The sequence below is a fragment of the Mustela lutreola genome, chromosome 5, assembly GCF_030435805.1.
Source record: "Mustela lutreola isolate mMusLut2 chromosome 5, mMusLut2.pri, whole genome shotgun sequence".
Classification (NCBI taxonomy): domain Eukaryota; kingdom Metazoa; phylum Chordata; class Mammalia; order Carnivora; family Mustelidae; genus Mustela; species Mustela lutreola.
The window spans coordinates 107,874,678-107,894,524 of record NC_081294.1 but is presented as its reverse complement, the minus strand read 5'-3'; the positions used below and the strand labels follow the sequence as shown (position 1 = coordinate 107,894,524).

Here is a 19,847-nt window from a genome sequence, read left to right as displayed (position 1 = left end):
CCACAAAATTCTTGTGCCCCTCTGAGGGAATAGGTGCAAACCATAGGAATTTGGTACTTCTTGACATGTAGGGAGGCAGTCTCAACAACAGAGTAAGAGGCATAGTTAGATGTTATTCACCATAACGTGATTCATTAGTTTCTATGGCTTATTCATTCATTCCTAACTATTCTATTTAAAGTTATAATCCCTACCCCCTTTACTGGGAACTCCCTGTTCCCTGTTCTTTTTTCCTCCATAGAACTTATTATATTTATTTTCCCACTAACATACTAATTTCTACATGGCAAGGATTTTTAAGGATTTTTTTTTTTCCTCTTATGTTAACTGCTCTGTTGCAGAGCATGTAAGAGTTCTTGACAATATATATATATATATATAGTATATATTTTTTTATAAATATATTTTATATATTTTTACATATATATTTTACATATTACATAAATATGTAAAATACATGTTTTTACATATTTATATATTTACATATATAAATATATATTTCATATCTGTTTATATGTAAAATATTTATATTTTATATATAATATAAATTGCATTTATTCAATAATTTTGAAATCATGAAATGAACATTCAGAAGCTATTTTAAAAGATTTAATTGTTTAAATCTGTATCTGAACCATACATTTTGTTTTAGTTTTAACTAATAGCTGAAAAATACCATAGGAAGCATATATAATGAAGAATTTTGAAGAAAAAGAATATTACATACCTTTAAGCTATGTGGTTGCCAAAAAGAAAAAAAAATAAAGGAGTCAATGGTGACCTGGTATTTTTGTTGAATTTTAATTTAGATGCAAACAAACGTTTTCTTCTCCTCTGGGGAGACAGAAGGTTTTTTTGATTGTTTTGCTTTTGTCTTTTGCTTTGAAATGTTTTTAATTATATTATTTTTTTAATTTAAATTCAGTTAGTCAACATATAGTACATCATTAGTGTCAGATGTAGAGTTCAATAATTGATCAGTTGTGTAAAACATCCAGTGCTTATCACATCACATGCTAGGCAACTACAATTGAGGGAGAAATAAAACCATTGAATTACAGTAAGAAGTTGCTTTAATTCACTGAATTCTATTTTGTTTTTTTAAAAACCTGCTCAAAGTTGTAGTACACATTTCTGTAAAAGTCTAGGTGAGGGTGGTTTACAAACTTGTCTCAAGAATTTTTATTCGGACACCTGGGTGGCTCAGTTGTTAAGCGTCTGCCTGAAGCTCAGGTCATGATCTCTGGGTCCTGGGATCAAGCCGGCTCCTTGCTGAGTGGGGAAGCTGCTGCTCTCCCTCTCTTCCCCACTTACGCTCTCTCTTGCTCTCTTTCTTTCTCACTCACTCTTTAACTCTCTCTCTCTCTCTCTCTCTCTCAAATAAATAAATAAATAAACCTTACCCCAAAAAAGGTTTCTGTCCTGCAATTAATTAGAACAACGGTGACATCCTATGTCTAGCTCTAAGTACTGAGAGCAACTTGCCCATGATAGTAGTTGACTGTCAAAGGACCCCGATCAAATCTTCTTTCCTAGATCTATCTAGCTATAATGTCATATTTAAACTAGAAGAGAATAAATGTTTGGTGGTAAATTTTCCTCTTACTGTAACACTGTGTTAAAATTTTACACCAGTTGGGTTAAAATGAAAAAAAACAATGTGCCTTTCATTTTTTAAAAACATGAATGTGGATACATAAAGCAAAATAGAACAATATCTGGCAAATGGTAGGTATTCAAGTAACGTATGCTTATTAAATAGCATGTTTTTGCTTCAAATAGAATAACATGGGTGCCTGGGTGGCCCAGTTGGTTAAGCCTCTGTCTCTTGATTTCTGCTCAGGTCTTCGCCTCTGGGTTGTGAGTTCAAGCCCTGCATTGGGCTCCATGCTTGGCCTGGAGCCTACTTTAAAAAGTAGTAATAACAAGATAAAATAGAATAGAATAACAGATTAATGTTTCATCTTAATATCTAAGAAATATTATTTGTCCTTTTCTATGCTTTATCAGAAGTTTAGAATTTTGGCATTCATAGGTAAGCAACATTTTAGAGAACCACATGTAAGTCTAGATTTCCACAGGAAATACTGAAATCATTGATTTTCATTATTAAAAACTGCTAGTATTATAGAATAAACATGTTTTAGTATTTTTTGTCAACTTATATACCGGGAAATGTAGGCTACAGATATATTGATTTTCATTCTGTAATGAAATATTAATGTATGAATCAACACACTAATATATGGAGAAGGACAGTGCAACAGATCTACTAGATCCAGTATTTGTTTTGAGTTCTTTTCATGGCAGGATTGTGTATTCATACTGACCTTTCTTCAGCACATTTCTGGTCCCTTTGTGACTGTTCTTCTTAGTACGTAGAGTATGTCTAACTAGGTAGAAGGATGAAGCCCACGGTTGTGGACTAGTGAGTGATATGCATTACTATTGTAAGAATTAAATCTAAAACCTAGATTTGATTACAAAGAGTCTAAGTCAAAAATTTTAGTACTCCTATTTTATGAAGCTCTAGGGTTCCACAAAATAATTTGGAAGTGAAATAGACTGAGTTTTTCAACCTGGTTTTTTTTTTCCCATAATCTGTTTATATGAGACTAATCTCTCTAAATCTAATTCTTTTCTTTTATTCAGTCTCCTAATTACTTTTTCATCCTCACCACCCTGTTTTTGCTCTCAGTTATGTTTTGGCTTCCAGTTGTAGTATATTAGAAATTGAATAATGTGTTACTACCGATAGCCAAAAAATTAATTATTCTTGTTTATGATACAGAAAAGCATAATCTAGAAAAAGAGTTCTTTTTTTCCAACTTCTGTACCCACCATTTTTAAATGTGTTACCTACATATATACATATTTGTTATTGATGTTACCATTTCAGATGCCTGTGCCTTCAATAAAGGATTGACTTAAACTTTTATCTTTCTGTCATGTTATTATTTGCGTTTTATGTATCATTCAAGTATACCATCTTATTAAAATCCTATGATTCAAACAGTTTTAAAAGACTTGTTTAAACCAAATAACTTAGTCATATACTAAACTAACTGTTGTATGTTAGTTTATCTCTGGAGTGGGGGAAATTACTAGTAGTTATTCCTGGGAATGAAAAGCTTCCCTTCCTACAATCTATGATCGTTAGTCTTTGGTATTGTGCCTTCGCTGTAATGACGTAGGTTTGTTTCTCCTTTATTCTTTGCAGAGTGCTGCAGCAGCTCCCAGCCCAGTGCTAGGAAACATTCCCCCAGGAGATGGCATGCCAGTAGGTCCTGTACCACCAGGGTTCTTTCAGGTACTCAGAGAAATGCTGACTAGGAATGTTAAGGCATAGGAACTCCTGCTTGATTTTACTTAAAGACATGAAGGAGAATGAGGCTGTTTTAACTCTGAAGGTAAACTTAATGTGTGCAGCCAACTCTTGATAATCAGAGATGGGTTATCTAGTATATAGATATTAGTGGAGAGATATAGCCCTTCCTTCCTATGTCTTATTTGTTGTCAAATTTTTATTCATGTATTTATTTTGCCATTTTTGTGTTTAAGTAAGGAAGAAAGGGAGTGGGAATGCAAACTGGCCCGTTAAGTTAATTGTGGTAAAGATGTGGTGGGAGAAGAGGCTAAAGATGAAGTTCTGGAATGATAGATGGATTTTAACTACCCCAGCTATCCCGATCTCCACAGACCAAAGATAATCAAGATTTGGCTGTACTTTCAAAATATGGCTAAATCATAACCTTTTCACTTATCACAATGATAGGCTATATCAAAATATTTTGATAATCATCTTTTTGACTTTTAAGCTGGAGTTGTTATTAATATTATTATGTGACATTTTAAAATTGGATTTTAAAATACATATGCTGGTATTTTAAAATCTCAACAAGATCATTTATTTTAGCAATAATGATAATGATTTTAGAATTACAATACATCACTTTTAAAGTTTATTGCATCTACATTTAATTCTACAGTTTTCTAATCCATATTGATACAGATTCAGAAGTTTATTTTTTTTTAACCACGTAGTTAATTTTATAACATCTTTTGAGAAAATTAACAAGAACTTAAGAGTTAACTAGAATTGGAAGGCATTATGGGAATTAATGTAGTATGCTATATTGTCAGTGATTACATTAGGTACTTACAAACTGATTTGTCACTTTAGTGTTTTTGTGTTTTTAAAGTCCTTGACAGTCACTAGTTAATCCATACCATCATAAATGTGAAAATAGAGAAATAAAATTTTCCAGAGTTACAGCAATTGAACACAAAGGTCTTAATTAGAACCTAGTACCAGCTCTGAAATGCAAAGTCCTTTAGGACATGTTTATTCATACCACTACTCTATATTAATACCCAACTGGTCTAGAATATTCAGAAGCCTTTTAGAACTCATATCCCATCCTTTTCCTATAATGTAGCAACATATTATAACTCTTGATTTTTAATCGAGCAATCCCGATTTAAGACAATAATAGCTAACACTTATTAACTGCTTACTGTATGTCATGCTTTGTTCTAAATGTCTTACATATATAAAGTCTTAATTCCAACAGTAACTCTAGGTATAAAGCATGTGTTATTACAGTTCTTATTGCACAGATGGAAGAACGAAGCCTTGATACATAAGTGGAATGCACAAAGTCAGAAAGTGACAGGGTCAGGATTTAAATCAAGGCTTTCTGGACTTCTGCCATAGAATTTACCTCTTAAAGTTCATAATTGATCACTATTGATAAAATATTTTTAGGTCACTTACTTTTTTTTCTCTCATGCTCTATTTCTCTTGCCAATGGTGAATTAGAGTTAGGGAGTAAATTGAAAAGGTTTATTTAAATGTAAGAGATAGTAGGTGCTCTCTGAATGGCACTTTTAAAAAGAGGGTGGGTCAGGAAGGGAGTTGAATACTATTAAGTTTAAGCAAAGATATATAAACCCATACATTTTCATCTTCACATTTTGTAAAATGACCCATTCTCCTCTTACATGTCTTCTGCCTAATTCTTAGTAAGAGTAGTTGAAACAGACTTAACTTTGTTTCAGTTATTCTGGTCGGTACATACTTAAGAACTACTATATACCAGCCAGGCACTGTGATAGGCATCTAAAAATGAGTATGTTAATATGTACCTTCCTGACTCTCACTGTCTAACCAGGAGGCATTATTAAAAATAAGTAACTGTAACGTAACAGGCTATGTGTTGTAACAGACTCAAGTGTAATGTTCTGTGATGACCTAGAAGAAGAGCTGATCAGTCTACCTGAATTGAAGCTGGGAGTGGTTTGGAGAAAGTTTTCCAGGGAAAAAAAGCAGGGGAATGATATTCTAGAGGGTGGGAACAATGTAAGCAAAAATTTAGAGGCCCTCGAAAAATATACATTGTGGTTAAGGAGAGAGAGATAGGCAATTAGAGTATAGAAAGAAAATGGCTGTATCAAGCGAGTAGAGTGTGTTCCTAGGGCAAATCAGAAGGCCACCAAACCCAAAGTTGGGAGGTCATTGTCAGGGAAATATTGTCAAAATAATAAATGAAATCCAAATTGGCATCCAAAGATGAGTTATGCAAAGAGGCAGGGAGTGAGAGAAAGAATATTCCAGGAAGAGGGAAAAGAATTTCCAAAGGCCCAGAGGGGAGAGGAGAGGAACTAAATATTTAAAACAAAACAAAACAATGGAGCTTACTTAGTTAAAGGGAGAGTGGCTGGTGATGAGGCTCCTACTGAGGATTCCAAGCAGGAGAGAGGCATGTTAATATTTGTACTTCTAGAAAAATCACTCTAATGGCCAGAATTGCAGAGAAGTACAGGTCTAAAGGTAGGCAAGACCATTGAGGAGGCAGGTACAGTGATCTAGGTGAATTTAATGATGGCCTGAACTAAGTGGCAGTGGGTGTGGAGAGAGATAAACAGATTTAAGAGGCAAATAAACACAGAGGGTGTGAATAAAATAATTCAAGAATAAAGTCCTGGTTTCTATCTCAACCTGAGCAGATGGGGGTTTTATTTTCGAGATAGAGACCACAAAACGAATAGTAGGTTTGAGGTGGGACATAGGAGGTTCCTGTGGGACCTCCAGTTAGAGATACCCTTTAGACTAGTGAACATATGGGCTTGAAGCCTACGGCACTGATTGATCCAGGCTAAAGATAAAAATTGCAGGATTGCCTTCATATTAAGAGCATTCAAGGGTCGCCTGGGTGGCTCAGTGGGTTAAGCCTTTTTGCCTTCAGCTCGGGTCATGATCTCAGGGTCCTAGGATCGAGCCCTGTATCTGAGCAAGCCCAGCATCTGAGTGAGCCCCGCATCTGAGCTCTCTGCTCAGCAGGGAGCCTGCTTCCCCTTCTGTCTCTGCCTGCCTCTCTGCCTACTTGTGATCTCTCTCTCTGTCAAATAAATAAATAAAACCTTTAAAAAAAAAAAAAAAAGCACTCGAGTCCTCGGGGATAGGTTAATTATCTAGCCAGAAAGTACAGAATGAGAGAGTGAGAGGGTACGCAGTGAACTCCAAAAACATTAACACTTGAAAGATAAACGAAGAACTTTTTAGAGGGAATGAATGCAAGAGAATCAAGTCAGTTGACCATTTTAAGTAGCCCAAGGAAGAGACTTTGTGGACCTATTGAAGAGTAATGGCAGTAAGACTGGAAAGAAGGAAGCGATTCATAGTTATGTTTGATAGGCTTTAGTTGATTAACCAAATTACAGTTAGTAAAGAAAGAGTTGGAAGAATCCAGGATCATTCTACGTTCCTACGTCGGACCTCTGTAAAGTTTTAATGTCTTTATCTGAGTTGGGAAAGATAGATGGTAGAAGTTAGCTATGTTTGAGTTTGGTACATGTCATTCCTCTTCATCCAGGGAGACCAGTCTAGCTAATCCCAAATACTCTTTTTCCCTATTCAGCAAGCTTAATGTCCAGTCTCCCTAGAAATACCTCTTTGAAATAGTGAACAAGTCATACTATCAAACTTTTAAAAAAAAGAAATAGGATGTTATTATCTTTTGGTACATATAATGATGGGACTAATCTACTCAAGAATTTCCTGAATATCAGCGTTGGTTTCCTATAGGGATTGGTCTATACTTCAGCGTAATTCTGGCCATAATGCCTGTTGTTAGTGAAGAGTAGCTAACTTATATAAGTAAAAATAGCAGCAGACAATCATAATTCATGTCTGAACGCCAGACATGAATTTAATCCCAAAAGATACTAACCTCCAAGAATTATCCAAAATATGAGAATAGTTTTGAATTCCTATTCTTAGTGAGGAAATACAAATCTTATTTGGAGTCAGCTGGAATGGGATGAGGCCAGGAAAAGACTGAGGCTATGAGAATGTAATTTAGAAAGAAAGAAAGAAGAAAAGAGAGAGGAAGGAAGGAAGGAAGGAAGGTAGAAACTAAAGAAAGAAGAGTTTGTAATTAGCACATAAAGCACTATCTTCACTAATTCTGAGTTCCACTCACTATGTGATCATATTGTAAAATTTAGGCTAGTGTCTATTTGTGACAGTTATTAACATTGTTCATACTTAAACTTTGACATTTTTATTGAAATGCAAGAGCTTCTGTTGTTGAATGGTAGACCAATTAAGTAAAATCAATGGGAATAGTAGGTCATGCAAAAGGAGGGATCAGTTTAGTAAAAAAAAAAAAAGCCATTTAAAGGAAGGTACATGTTTATTTACTTGGAGTCTTTTATCAAGAGTGATTTGTATGCAAAATCCTATAAATTCTCAAAGTGACCTAACTACCATGAACTGGTGAATGATGTTAGAGCAGCTTTCTTTAATTAGGAAGTCTTGCTACTGGGTCAAGAGGAAGCAGTCAAAGTGGCCACTGATCTAACTAGAGTTTGGCAGTGTTAGAGGAAGAAAATGCGTTATTGTGGTTGGTGTGAGTACACATAGTAGGCAATCAGAACTGACTCTATACTCTGAGTCTCCTGTCCCTGTGTTAGAATCTTATGCAAAATTCCATTGTATGCTAAGAAATATGAATTATCCATTATAAGCATCATTGTGCTATTTATTCATTTTTATAGCATTCTTATCAAAAAACAGGCCAAGTTTGATTCCTGCAATTTTTTGAATGGTAGCAGTGTTCCTTGAACCAATTAGATTTTCTTCTCACTTATGTATAACAACGAAAATGGTTTAGCAGAATGCATAAAATAAAATAAAGTCCTTCCTTTGTGTTTAAAAAAATTAGACTATTAGTCACTTTATGAAGTTCTGTAATTTTATAGATTTCAGTAACAAGAAAGCTTCTCTTGCGAACATACTATAGCTTATATACTGCATTAAAGAAATGGGCATTTTTAAAATTTCAACCAAGAAAACTTTACAGAAGTGAGAATACTTTATTTTCCCCTCCTCTTTGTCTTTACCACAAGAAGACTTTTAAGTAGAAACTCTTTTTTTTGTCACTATAACTAGACATATCCATATCTTTTATTTAAAAAATATAATCTTGGGGTGCCTGGGTGGCTCAGTGGGTTAGGGCCTCTGCCTTCGGCTCAGGTCATGATCGAGTCCCGCATTGGGCTCTCTGCTCCACAGGGAGCCTGCTTCCTCCTCTCTGCCTGCCTCTCTGTCTACTTGTGATTTCTCTCTGTCAAATAAATAAAATATTAATATATATATATATATAATCTTTTAGTAAGTGCTAATATGGATACTTTTGAGTATATAACTAATGTGGGCTATGCTTATAAATATCTAATTTTGAACCCTGTGTAGCCTTTGGTTCATTTTTACCATGTGTTATGTTTTGTCTTGATTTTTATCTTGATAAATCTGCTGTCTTATACTCAGTAGATCTTCAGTTTTCTTAACGGAAATTGTTGAAAAATAATAATACATTGATGTTGGATTATAAATGTAAAGCTTGGACATCAATAACATTATAAATATTTATGAAAGATAGAGTATACCAAGCAATTTAGTTTCAGACTGAGGCGGTCATCCATATTTTAAAGTCAAAAAGCATAGAAACTCTGATACTGTAGAAAACATGCAGCAGGTTTGTAAGTCACGTTTTGCTTTGCGGGCATAATGTTAGCAATGGGAAATCTGCTTTGCCATCTAGTGGTGGTTTATAGATGTCTCTACTTTTTAGGGTGTATTTTCCATAGGTTCTATTTTTAGCAAGACTGCACTGTAGCAAGCTGACCTAATGCTCTGACATAATAATCATGCAATAAGAAGAACAAAAAATAGAAAGAAATCTTCCCTTTTCTCCATGGTGTTGTTATTGACCAAAAAAAAAGCTCAGTATAGATGACATTCATAAAGCAATGAAGATAAAAACCAAGCTCAATACAATATTCTTGATACTTAAAAGAAAAAGAATCAAAATGAATCAGAAAATGAGAAAAAATAAGTTTTTATTTTAACTGTCTAATGATCTTGAAACTGAAAAGAAAAAACAAAAACAACAAGAAATGAAAAAACATTTACAAGTCCTGGTTAAATATTTCTTTTTTTTTTTTTTAAGATTTTTTTTTAAAGATTTATTTATTTATTTATTTGACAGAGAGATCACAAGTAGACAGAGAGACAGGCAGAGAGAGAGAGAGAGAGAGAAGCAGGCTCCCCACTGAGCAGAGAGCCCGACATGGGACTCGATCCCAGGACCCCGAGATCATGACCCGAGCCAAAGGCAGCGGCCTAACCCACTGAGCCACCCAGGCGCCCCTGGTTAAATATTTCTTGAGCTGATATTTAATTTATTTCTGGAAGTAAGTCCTACATTTTGAAGATACCTTCATAACTCAGCATACTCACCTGTTCTGCTAGTCCTTTAAAAAAAAAAAAAAAAAGATTTATTTATTTATTAAGAGAGAGAGCGTGCATGTGTGTGGGGGGGGTTGGGTGGAGTGAAGGGGAGGGGTGGAGGAAGGAATAGAGAGAGAGAGATTGGAGCAGACTCCCTGCTGAGCATGGAGCCTGATGTAGGGCTCCATCTCATCACCCTGGGATCATGATGGGAGCCAAAATCAAGAGTGGGATGCTTAATTGAGTGAGCCACCTGAGCACTCCTGCAACTTTTATGCAACTATACTGTAATCAGTTACACCCTTTTTACCCTGTTATTTATACATATAATTAAATAGTCTCCATGCTTTCTCAGTTCCCTTTTATTATTAATCTTCATATTGCCTTTATTCCCATTGGTTTTCCTTTCCTCTTATCCTTCCTCACCATGGCTGTTGGAGAGTTAGTTTTAGGAAATACTCTGCACCGAGAGAACTCCCTTTTCCCTCTTCCTGGAAGTTGTAGATAGCATCTCTAATCTTAGATAATAAGCCAAAAAATTCGTTAGTATGTCTTTCCTTAGTTTGAATGAGTATGGTACTGAAAATCTAGAGTAGACTTGACTTACTGAACTATAACATTGTCACTACGTAGAGTTTAAAAATCCAGACATTAAAAATAAGTGTTTTTCAGAATTAAATACACTAGGATTTGGAGAGGGGAGGTGGGGAAGGTTGCTTATTTATCAAAGTTCAAGACATAAAAATTAAGTTTAATTCTCTTCAAAATGTAATTTTGAATCTTCAAGTACAGAGATTCTAAATATCGAAAATAGAACAAGTTTTTCTCTAATTCAGAGATAAAAGCAGTCTAAAAAAAAAAAAAAGGTGCCTGACAGCTGCTGGCTTTGATAATGCTTTCCTGCAGTTGTGGTAATAGTTTTTCTGGCCTCAACTATTAGAACAAATTAAAACTGCTCAGCTTGAGTAACTAAGTAAGCTCTTTCTAAAAATTGCAGTTTCAGACAACTAAAGATCCTACAGCAGTAGCTAGATGGACAGAGAGCAAAGAAGAAAGTATCAAGGCTTCAGAGTCTTTACATGGGTTTCTCGGTAGAATGGAATGAAATCGTTTTCTGTTAGAAAACCCTACTTTATTTGTTTATGTATCAAAATGAATATTTAAGAAAAAGTGAGCTTGGCCACCCTAGACCAATATTGGTTTTCCTTTTACTTTAATCCTGCTTCTGCTAGCTAAAGGTGTTAGGATATTTAGTATGAAGCATAAAGTATCATATTTTAAAATTATATCTGTGATAAGGGTTTATGTATTTTTCAGCTAATTTGAAATTACAGTTTTTCTTTTGAGAAGACCTTATTTTGAAAATTCTTCCCAGAGTGCTTGTTTTTATTATAGCTACTTGGAGGAGGGTGAAGAATGGATAGCAAATTGCAAATATACATAGGCGATTTATAACAATTTTAGTTTTATTTTATGTTGGTTACAGAAACAAAGTGGCCACCATTCTTTGGGCAATTAAAGATAAGAATGGGTGGGACACTTGGCTGGCTGAATTGGTGGAACCTTCCACTCTTGATCTTGGAGTTGTGAGTTCAAACCCAAGACTGGGTGTAGAGATTATTTAAATAAATAAATAACAGAAAAAAGAATAAAGATAAGGATGGGTTATTAAATATATTTACAAATGCCCTCTATGGGTGGGATAGATTTATTTTAAGTATACATTAGAATGTCTTCAGCTTTTTTTTTTTTTTTTTTAAGATTTTATTTATTTATTTGACAGAGACAGACAGGGAGTGAACACAAGGGAGCCTGATGTAGGACTTGATCCCAGGGCTTGAGATCATGACCTGAGCCCAAGGCAGATACTTAACCCACTGAGCCACCCAGGTGTCCCTGCCTTTAGCCTTTTTGAAAGATAGCTTATCACTAGGTGGTGTTCAGAAATAATTTATCTTGTATCTATATGAAAAGTTGACAAACTTTTTCTGTAAAAAGCCAGATAGTAAATATTTTAGGCTTTGGAGGCTTTGAAGTTACAACTACTCAACTCTGTTGTTGTAGTGTCCTTATAGTGTAAAGCAGCCTCAGACGTTATGCAGCAAAACTGTTCCAGGGAAACTTTATCTATAAAAGCAAATGGTAGGCCACACTTATTGGGTGAGCCATAATTTGCCCCCCCCACTAGATAGTTTCTAAGAAATCTAAAGAGTAAAGACGGAACAATGTCCCTCCAAGTGTTTTCTGTGCAGTACTGACATGAGAGCCCTGGGTGTCAACCGACTTCTTTTATGTCAGAATTTGGGGGGCTAGGGAGTGAGGCAGAAATCTTTTGTGTTTTTGTTGTTATTGTTTTGTTTTTAGCCGCTGGGTCTTACAAACTAAAATTTGAGAACCACTGGCAAAGATGGCTAATGACATACAGCACCAGACATTTACTACAGCTCAAGGAGGTGGGTCGGGTAGGGAGGTGAAGGCTGAGGGAGTCAGCCGGCAGGCACGCAGCTCAGTGAAAGGCAGGCTCCTAGAGATATGACTGGGGCCTACAAGGTGGGGTGCCATCCCAGCAGGCTGCCAGGCTTTGACCTTGGGCCACCTGTATTCCCTATGAATTTTTTAAAAAAAAGATAAATAGAAATCCCTGCTCACAGGGAACTTAGAGTCTAATATGATCTATTAGATTGTGATAAGGACTAGGGAGAAAAATGAAACCTGAAAGGAAAATAGACATTATTACCAAAGTTTTAGATAGGGTAGCCAGAGAAGTACTCATCAAAGAAGACACTCTATTTGTAAAGTCCTGAAGAAAGTGAGAGAATAAGCACATGACATCTGGGGGAAGTGTTATAGGCTGAGGGACAAGCAAATGTAAAGCCCCTGTGTTCAAAGCATGACTAGCTTTTTCCAGGGACAACAGAAGGTCCAGGTAGCTAAAATGTAGTGTCTGCTGAGGAGAATAGTTCGATCTGAAGTTCTAGATAATAGAAAGTAGCATTTGTAGGTCATTGTAGGAATTTTGGGTTTTACTGTGAGTGGAGGGTTTTAATAGTCGTATTCTGGCTGCTCTGTTGAAATTAGTTTATAGGAGGGAAGGGTGGAAATAAGGAGACCAATTTGGATGTTGCTGGAAAATTTTGACAAGAGATTGTTATGGGCTAGACTAAGGTAGTAAGAGTGGTGAGAAGTGGTTGGATTCTAGATCTGTTTTGAAGTTCAAGCCAACAGATATTGGTGATGGTCAAGAAATGTGTCGTGAGAGAAAAAGACAAATCAAGGGTGACTGAAAGGCTTTTTACTTAATTAGCTGGAAGGATGGAGTCGACATTTACTGATGTAGGTCACACTTCCAAGAGGAGGTATGAGGGGGGAGTACCAGAAGCTTAATTTTGAACTCGGTAAGATTAAGATGGCTCATAGATATTCAGGAGATGTTGAGCAGGGAACAGCCTATCCCTCTGCAGTTTTGTGGTTCAGCCTTGGGCTAGAGTCATTTGGAAGTTATTAGCATATGGATAATATTTAAAACTTTGAGCCTAGATGAAAACCTCAAGATAGTGAGTACTGATAGAAACAAAAACCCTTGCCATGGACCGAGTGCACTCGAATGTCAAGAAGTCAGAGAGATGAGGAGGGACCACCAAAGAAGAATGGGGGGAGCAGTCCAAGAGAGAAGAAAGCCAGGCATTGTGGTATCCTGGAAGCCACACGGAGAATATGTTTCAAGGAGGGGAATAATCAGCTGTGTCAAATGCTACTGATAGTTCACATTAGTTGGGGAATGACAGTTGACTGTTGTATTTAACAAAGAGGTAACTTGTGACCTTGATCAGGCCAGTTTCTGTGGAGTGATGGGCATTCAAGCCAAATAAACGTAGATTCAGGATAAACTGGAAGGACAGAAATCGGAGACAATAAGTGTGCCCAGCTCAGAGTTTTGCTTTATTTTTTTAATTTATTTTTTTAAGATGTTATTTATTTATTTGATACAGAGAAAGAGATCACAAAGAGGCAGAGAGGCAGGCAGAAGGTGGGGACAGGTTCCCTGCTGAGCAGAGAGCCTGATATGGGGCTCGATTCCAGGACGCTGGGATCATGACCTGAGCTGAAGGCAGAGGCTTCAACCCACTGAGTCACCCAGGCACCCCCAGAGTTTTGCTTTAAAGGGAGAGCAAGAGATGAGGCAGTGGTTGGAGGGGGCGAAAGGGGAGGCCAAAGAAATAGTGCTGGGAGTGAAGTGTTGGCTATCATCAACTGTTCATCCTTGCCGAGAAACAAAGAAAACAGCTCTGCTGGTGCTTTTAAGAAGCATATAGGCTCGTGCCAGGTAGAGTCCCTTATAAGCGAACAGGTATAATCTTGAGTAGAAGATACAGTGCCAGGAAATAGAGTAATCAGAACACTAGGATACTTGTCAAGAAAGAATAAAATAGAATTGCTTCGAGTGCTTGCAAATGTAAATACTACCTGTTTTCTGTCATTTTTGTATTTTGTACATTCCACTGACATCTGTAAATATATCTTCCATTTGAATTTGCCTTATCAATTTTGTGTACCTATATCTATTTAAGACTTATATATCAAAATGTGTATTTTAAATTGGAGATGGAGAAATAACTTCACTTTCTGCAATTTGCAATTTGTGCAATTAATATACATGCTATCATTAGTTGAATTAGTAAGCTCTAGTTTCAAAACAGACTTTTTGGTACATTAACAATTGCTATAAAAACCTGTTCTGTGGAAAGATTATTCTATAAAGTTTAGACATGAGTTATAACTTTAAGTATAGATTTTATGTTTATAGGAAAGTAACCAAGTGAATATGAGAGTATCATTTCATTTTTTTTAAGGTTTTATTTAATTATTTGACAGACAGAGATCACAAGTAGGCAGAGAGAGAGAGAGAGAGAGAGAGAGAAGGAAACAGGCTCCCGCTGAGCAGAGAGCCCGACGCGGGGCTCGATCCCAGAACCCTGGGATCATGACCGGAGCTGAAGGCAGAGGCTTCAACCCACTGAGCCACCCAGGCGCCCCGTATCATTTCATTTTTAAAGAAAGTAAATATATATATAATCTGCCACTTGTCTTAGAACACCAAGACCATAGCCCAGTTTGTTTCACATTCTTACTGCTATTTGAGAATTTGAAAAGACTACTGCTTAATTAGTAGAATCTTCTCTACCATATTTTCAGAAGGATAAGAAAAAAGTAGCATGCTTTCCTTCCTTCTTCCCTCGCTTCCTCCCTCCCTCCCTCTCTCTTTCTTTCTTACTTTTTTTTCCAATGATACATGTAGATAAATTAAAATACCTCTCTTCTGTACTCTTTTCTGGGGCACATTTAGATGGATGTATGAATATAAAATAGGGAAAAGGAAGAATGGAATACTTTTACATTCTTTAATAAAAAAATAAGAGTAGTTTTAAAAAATGATTGTTATAGTTTCCTTTATAAATTATAAATTCCAAACATGTATTTTCATACCCATAATGTAATTTTTTAATGCATTAAGATGGGCTGATCTGTCTGGGACTTCGGTCAATAGTGGGAGGGAGTACGGAGCCAGATTCAGCTTATGTAAGTCTCTAGCTACTTGCCTCACAGACAACAACAACATAAAAAATGTGTCCATATGTATTTGTGAACATAAATTAATCTGAAATAAATTATTAAAGCTTTTTACAGAATGGTATCAAACTATTATACCTTATTAGACCAAAGGACAGCAGGGTCCCCATTCAGAGTCCAGAAGTCCATTGCCACACACCTCTAATATATGTAATGAAGGCTTGAGAAATAGTCTTATCTTCTTGAAAAGGCCCATAATGTGAGTGAACAATTTTGATGCTTAGACTAAATCCATATCAAAAGAATCAACCTGCTTATAAGACTGTGCTGAATTGGATTAGCCTTACAAAAATAACATCTAGGAAGCTGGATCTGGTAATACTTTACAGTTATTTTATATGAGTTATTTTAATTAAGTGTTGATGATGATAGAATATGTAAGATGTATGGGAGATAAGCTACATATTTATGCTTATCAGCAGAATGCGCTAGCACAAGTATGTCATTTTGTGAGCTAAATTAGTTTAATACTAGTTGGAATTAAAATGTGTTAATCAAGAGTGTCTTATCCACTGGGGTGTCAGTAATGTCTGATGGAGGTTTTTATGGAAAACAGAAAAGAAACTAAACAAATTAAGATATATGAATTGTAAAGTAACTTTGACGAAATTTATTTGATGTATAATTTATGCTTCATTACTTTTCTACAGAAAACTCATGAAGCATCTCATGGAATTATAAAAATTAAAATATGTGAACATTTTTACTATATGAAAGATGGCTGTGGTGAAATGCAGAAGTCACAACACTAAAGATTTTTCAAAATAATATTCTCAGTATTATTTATTACTGATAGCACATGAGTTCAAGAAAGCACAATTAAGAAAGAAGATTTACTTCTAAGTGAAATAGGGAATTGAAAAATAGAGAATAGAAATCTATCTAAGAAAATCTGAGGTGTCTGGGTGGCTCAGATGGTTAAGTATCCAGCTCTTAATTTTGGCCCAGGTCATGATCTTGAGGTTGTGAGATCAAGCCCTGAGTCAGCTCTGTGCTAGATGTGGAACCTGCTTAAGATTCTCTCTCTCCCTCTCCTTCTGCCCTTTCCCATCTCCTTCTCTTTAAAAAAAAAAAAAAAAGTGAAATATATAAAGGAAGATCTTGTACAGTAAAGAGAACTGAATTAACTAAAAAATGGTCGCAGAGCAAGTAAAAGGAAATTTAGTGTTTAAAGGAATGTTTATGCTTTGGGTAAAATCTTACAGTGAACATATTTTTATTACCTTTCCAGGACTATAAAAAATAATTAAAACCTGCCATATTTAACATTTCCAGAAATTTTGTTGGGGAGAAGTTTTTCCCTTGCAAGATTCTAGAATAATTTTCATGTCATAGAATTGTTTCTTACTTATTCCCTTTGTCTGCTTAAACGGTACATAAAAAATTTCAGGAGAAGGATTAAATCTATCTAAGGCCATAACTGCACAGGTCCAAGTGAGCTGGATGTTTGGTCAACATGTAGTTAATATAATATTTTTCCTGCCTGTATGTCACTTTGCAGCTTATGCTTTTGCCTAAATGGTGACAGAAGCAGATTTTTTTTGGCAAATAACCATTTTCTTAGATTTTGGATTAGAGATGGTTATGGGCTAAAGACAATATGATAAGACAGAATGTTTAATGTTCTTACTAAAATGCTGAGCCTTTTCTTAATGGAAAGAAAATACATAGTCATCTTTGACATGATTGAGGATTCTCTCTCTCTGAATAGATTTCAGTCTAAAAAAATGAGGAGGGATCCTTTGTGTAAGCACCGCTCTGTAGGAGACAACTGAGAGCTGACCTGCAGTGAGGAATTGATAGCCCTTCTCAAGGCTGGTCTTCGCTTCAGGAAAAGTTCAATTAAAGTACCACACTTTTCTTTTTTGTTTTGCCAACTCATATGTAAATTAACCTGACATCCTTTTATACCAAAAACTGGCTACTAAGTACTTCCAGTTTGTAAAACTAAGGAACATTTTTGTCAAACCTGACACCCCAGAAATAACAAAAGAAACCTGAATGGAGTAGGAGGGGGTAAAAGGCCCTATTAGTCATCTCCATGAGAAATTCTCTTAGATGTTGTTGATAGGGATATTGTAATTATAATTCAGCATCTTCTTGGTGTCAACACTTCGTTCCTTACTGTTTTTATTATGTCCTCTGGAAGATATAAATTATCCTACTGAAGCAAGCAGGGTTTTCCCTTCTATACATAATTGATAAGCATGTACTCACTAAACAAACCAGCTAATCCTGTGGCTTCCTGTTTATAACAGCAAGAGATATTACCTATTTTTTTTTTAAGATTTTATTTATTTATTTGTTTGGGAGAGAGAGAGGGAAAGAGAATGAATGAGCAGTGAGGAGGGGCAGGGGCAGAGGGAGAGAGAGAAGGAGACTCTTCACTGAGCAGGGAGCCCAATGCAGGATTCAATCCCAGGACCCTGTGATGGTGACCTGATCTGAAGGCAGACGCTTAACTGACTGAGCTACCCAGGCACCCCGAGGTATCACCTATTTTTAACAAGGCACATTGGTTAGGTGAGAGTTCATGCAAGAGAACCAAACTTCATTCCATCTTTGGCTGTTTTCTTCCATCATGTTGTTCATTCACTTAGTCAATGAGCCAGCTATGGAACCAGCCAAATATTTATTGACTACAAGTCTGTACATTCTCTCTTAGAATGTGCTAACTGCTTCCTTTCCTTCCTCATGAACCTCATTGTAAGTTATCAGATTATAATGAACAGTTTGATTATAATGATGATACTCTTCTAATACCACATTCATTTATCACCATTCTTTTTTTTTTTTTTTTTAAGATTTTATTGATTTGACAGACAAAGATCCAAGTAGGCAGAGAGGCAGGCAGAGAGAGAGGAGGAAGCAGGCTCCCCGCTGAGCAGAGAGCCCGATGCGGGGCTCGATCCCAGGACTCTGGGATCATGACCTGAGCCGAAGGCAGAGGCTTTAACCCACTGAGCCACCCAGGTGCCCCCATTTATCACCATTCTGTTCTCATCTTCTATTGCCTTTTGGCATGTGACTTAAAAACACTAATAAGTGGACTAAAGACAACATATATTATCAAAACTCTACCAAGAATATGTAAGAAAAGAGAGCTAGAGCTTACTAAATTGATTTTATTTCAGTTGTCACATTTCTTTTAGTTCAGTGAATCAAGAACACATGCTATGTAATGCTTTATATGCAAATTAACTTGCTTACCTGAAATACAACTGCCTTTTCAGCTTTTTCCTGGTTGAGTGGTAGCAAGGGTAAGGAATTCTGCATTAAGTGAATGGTTGCACAGTTGCTGGGGGGCCGAGGAGGAAGTGCCAAGTCAGGCAATTTATTTATGGTCAGTTGGTCATAAGAATGAAGTATGTGTACCTGCCTTCATTCCATAAAGGTATTACTGTAGCAAGATGTTAGCTCTATAAGAAAACTAAAATGCCAATTAAGAAATTTGGTCTTTAGTTTCCTTTTACGTAAGGAGGTTGACCTAGTAAACTCTAAAAAGTAAAACTTTGTGCTATAAAATACATCCAAAAATTATATCCAAATAAAATTTTATAAGTCAGATTTTATTATAATTGTACGATATAAAACTTTAAAACTTCAGTTGAGTAATTCTGTGAGGAGGTCATTTTTTAAGTGAGCATTTTTGAAATTATAGTCCGTTCATATTTTCTAAAACTTGGTAATTGTGTTCTTTCAGTCATTTTTAAAAGTTACTATTTTTTTCAAAATTAGAAGCAAATTTCACATGAATAATTTTTCTCAGAAAAGTTCAGTTACTTTACATTAGGTAAGTCCTGTAAAATTGTGTTTTAGAACATACCTCAGACTTCTAAATGTTACATTTGTCCATTCCAAAGAAATTGATGTTTTTCTTCTCTTCTTCACTGATTTATTCTAAATTGTGCTAATAAAATAAAATATAGTACATAGGAAATTGTATATGTTACATATAAAATAGTATATAGAAAATGCTTAAGTGGCATTTTAAAGAAACTTATTTTTGATGATTTTAAATTTTCTTTTTTATCAATTTATTCTCTGAGACTAATATTTAAAGACTTTCTAGGGGCACCTGGCTGGCTTAGTTGGTGGAACATCTGACTCTTGATCTAGGGGGTTGAGTTTGAGCCCCAAGTAGGGTGTGGAGATTACTTAAAAATAAAGTCTTTAAAAATAAATAAATAAAGAGTTTCTAAAGCCATATTGAGATATTTAAAATAAGATATAAGGTGATTTGGGCACCTGGGTGGCTCAGTCAGTTGGGTGTCCAACTTTTGATTTTGGCTCAGGTCATGATATTGGGGTTGTGAGATCCATTGCTGTGTGGAGCTCTGCACTGGTTGTAGTGCCTGCTTAAGATCTCTCTCTCCCTCTGCCCCCCGCCCTGACTTTCTCCCACTGGAAAAAGAAAGAGAGA

At 35.8% G+C, this 19,847-nt stretch overlaps 1 protein-coding gene across 5 annotated transcripts in view; it reads left to right on the top strand.

Moving 5' to 3' along the window:
* Window positions 1-19,847, top strand: part of SSBP2 (single stranded DNA binding protein 2) — a 297,510-nt gene that overhangs the window by 209,891 nt on the left and 67,772 nt on the right. For 3 of the 5 annotated variants that reach the window (XM_059175380.1, XM_059175381.1, XM_059175385.1), the window contains one exon: window positions 3,221-3,310. The exons of the other annotated variants lie outside the window; for them this stretch is intronic. In XM_059175380.1, coding sequence (XP_059031363.1) covers window positions 3,221-3,310 — 90 coding nt within the window. The remainder of the gene's footprint in view (window positions 1-3,220; window positions 3,311-19,847) is intronic. 5 annotated transcript variants of the gene reach the window in all.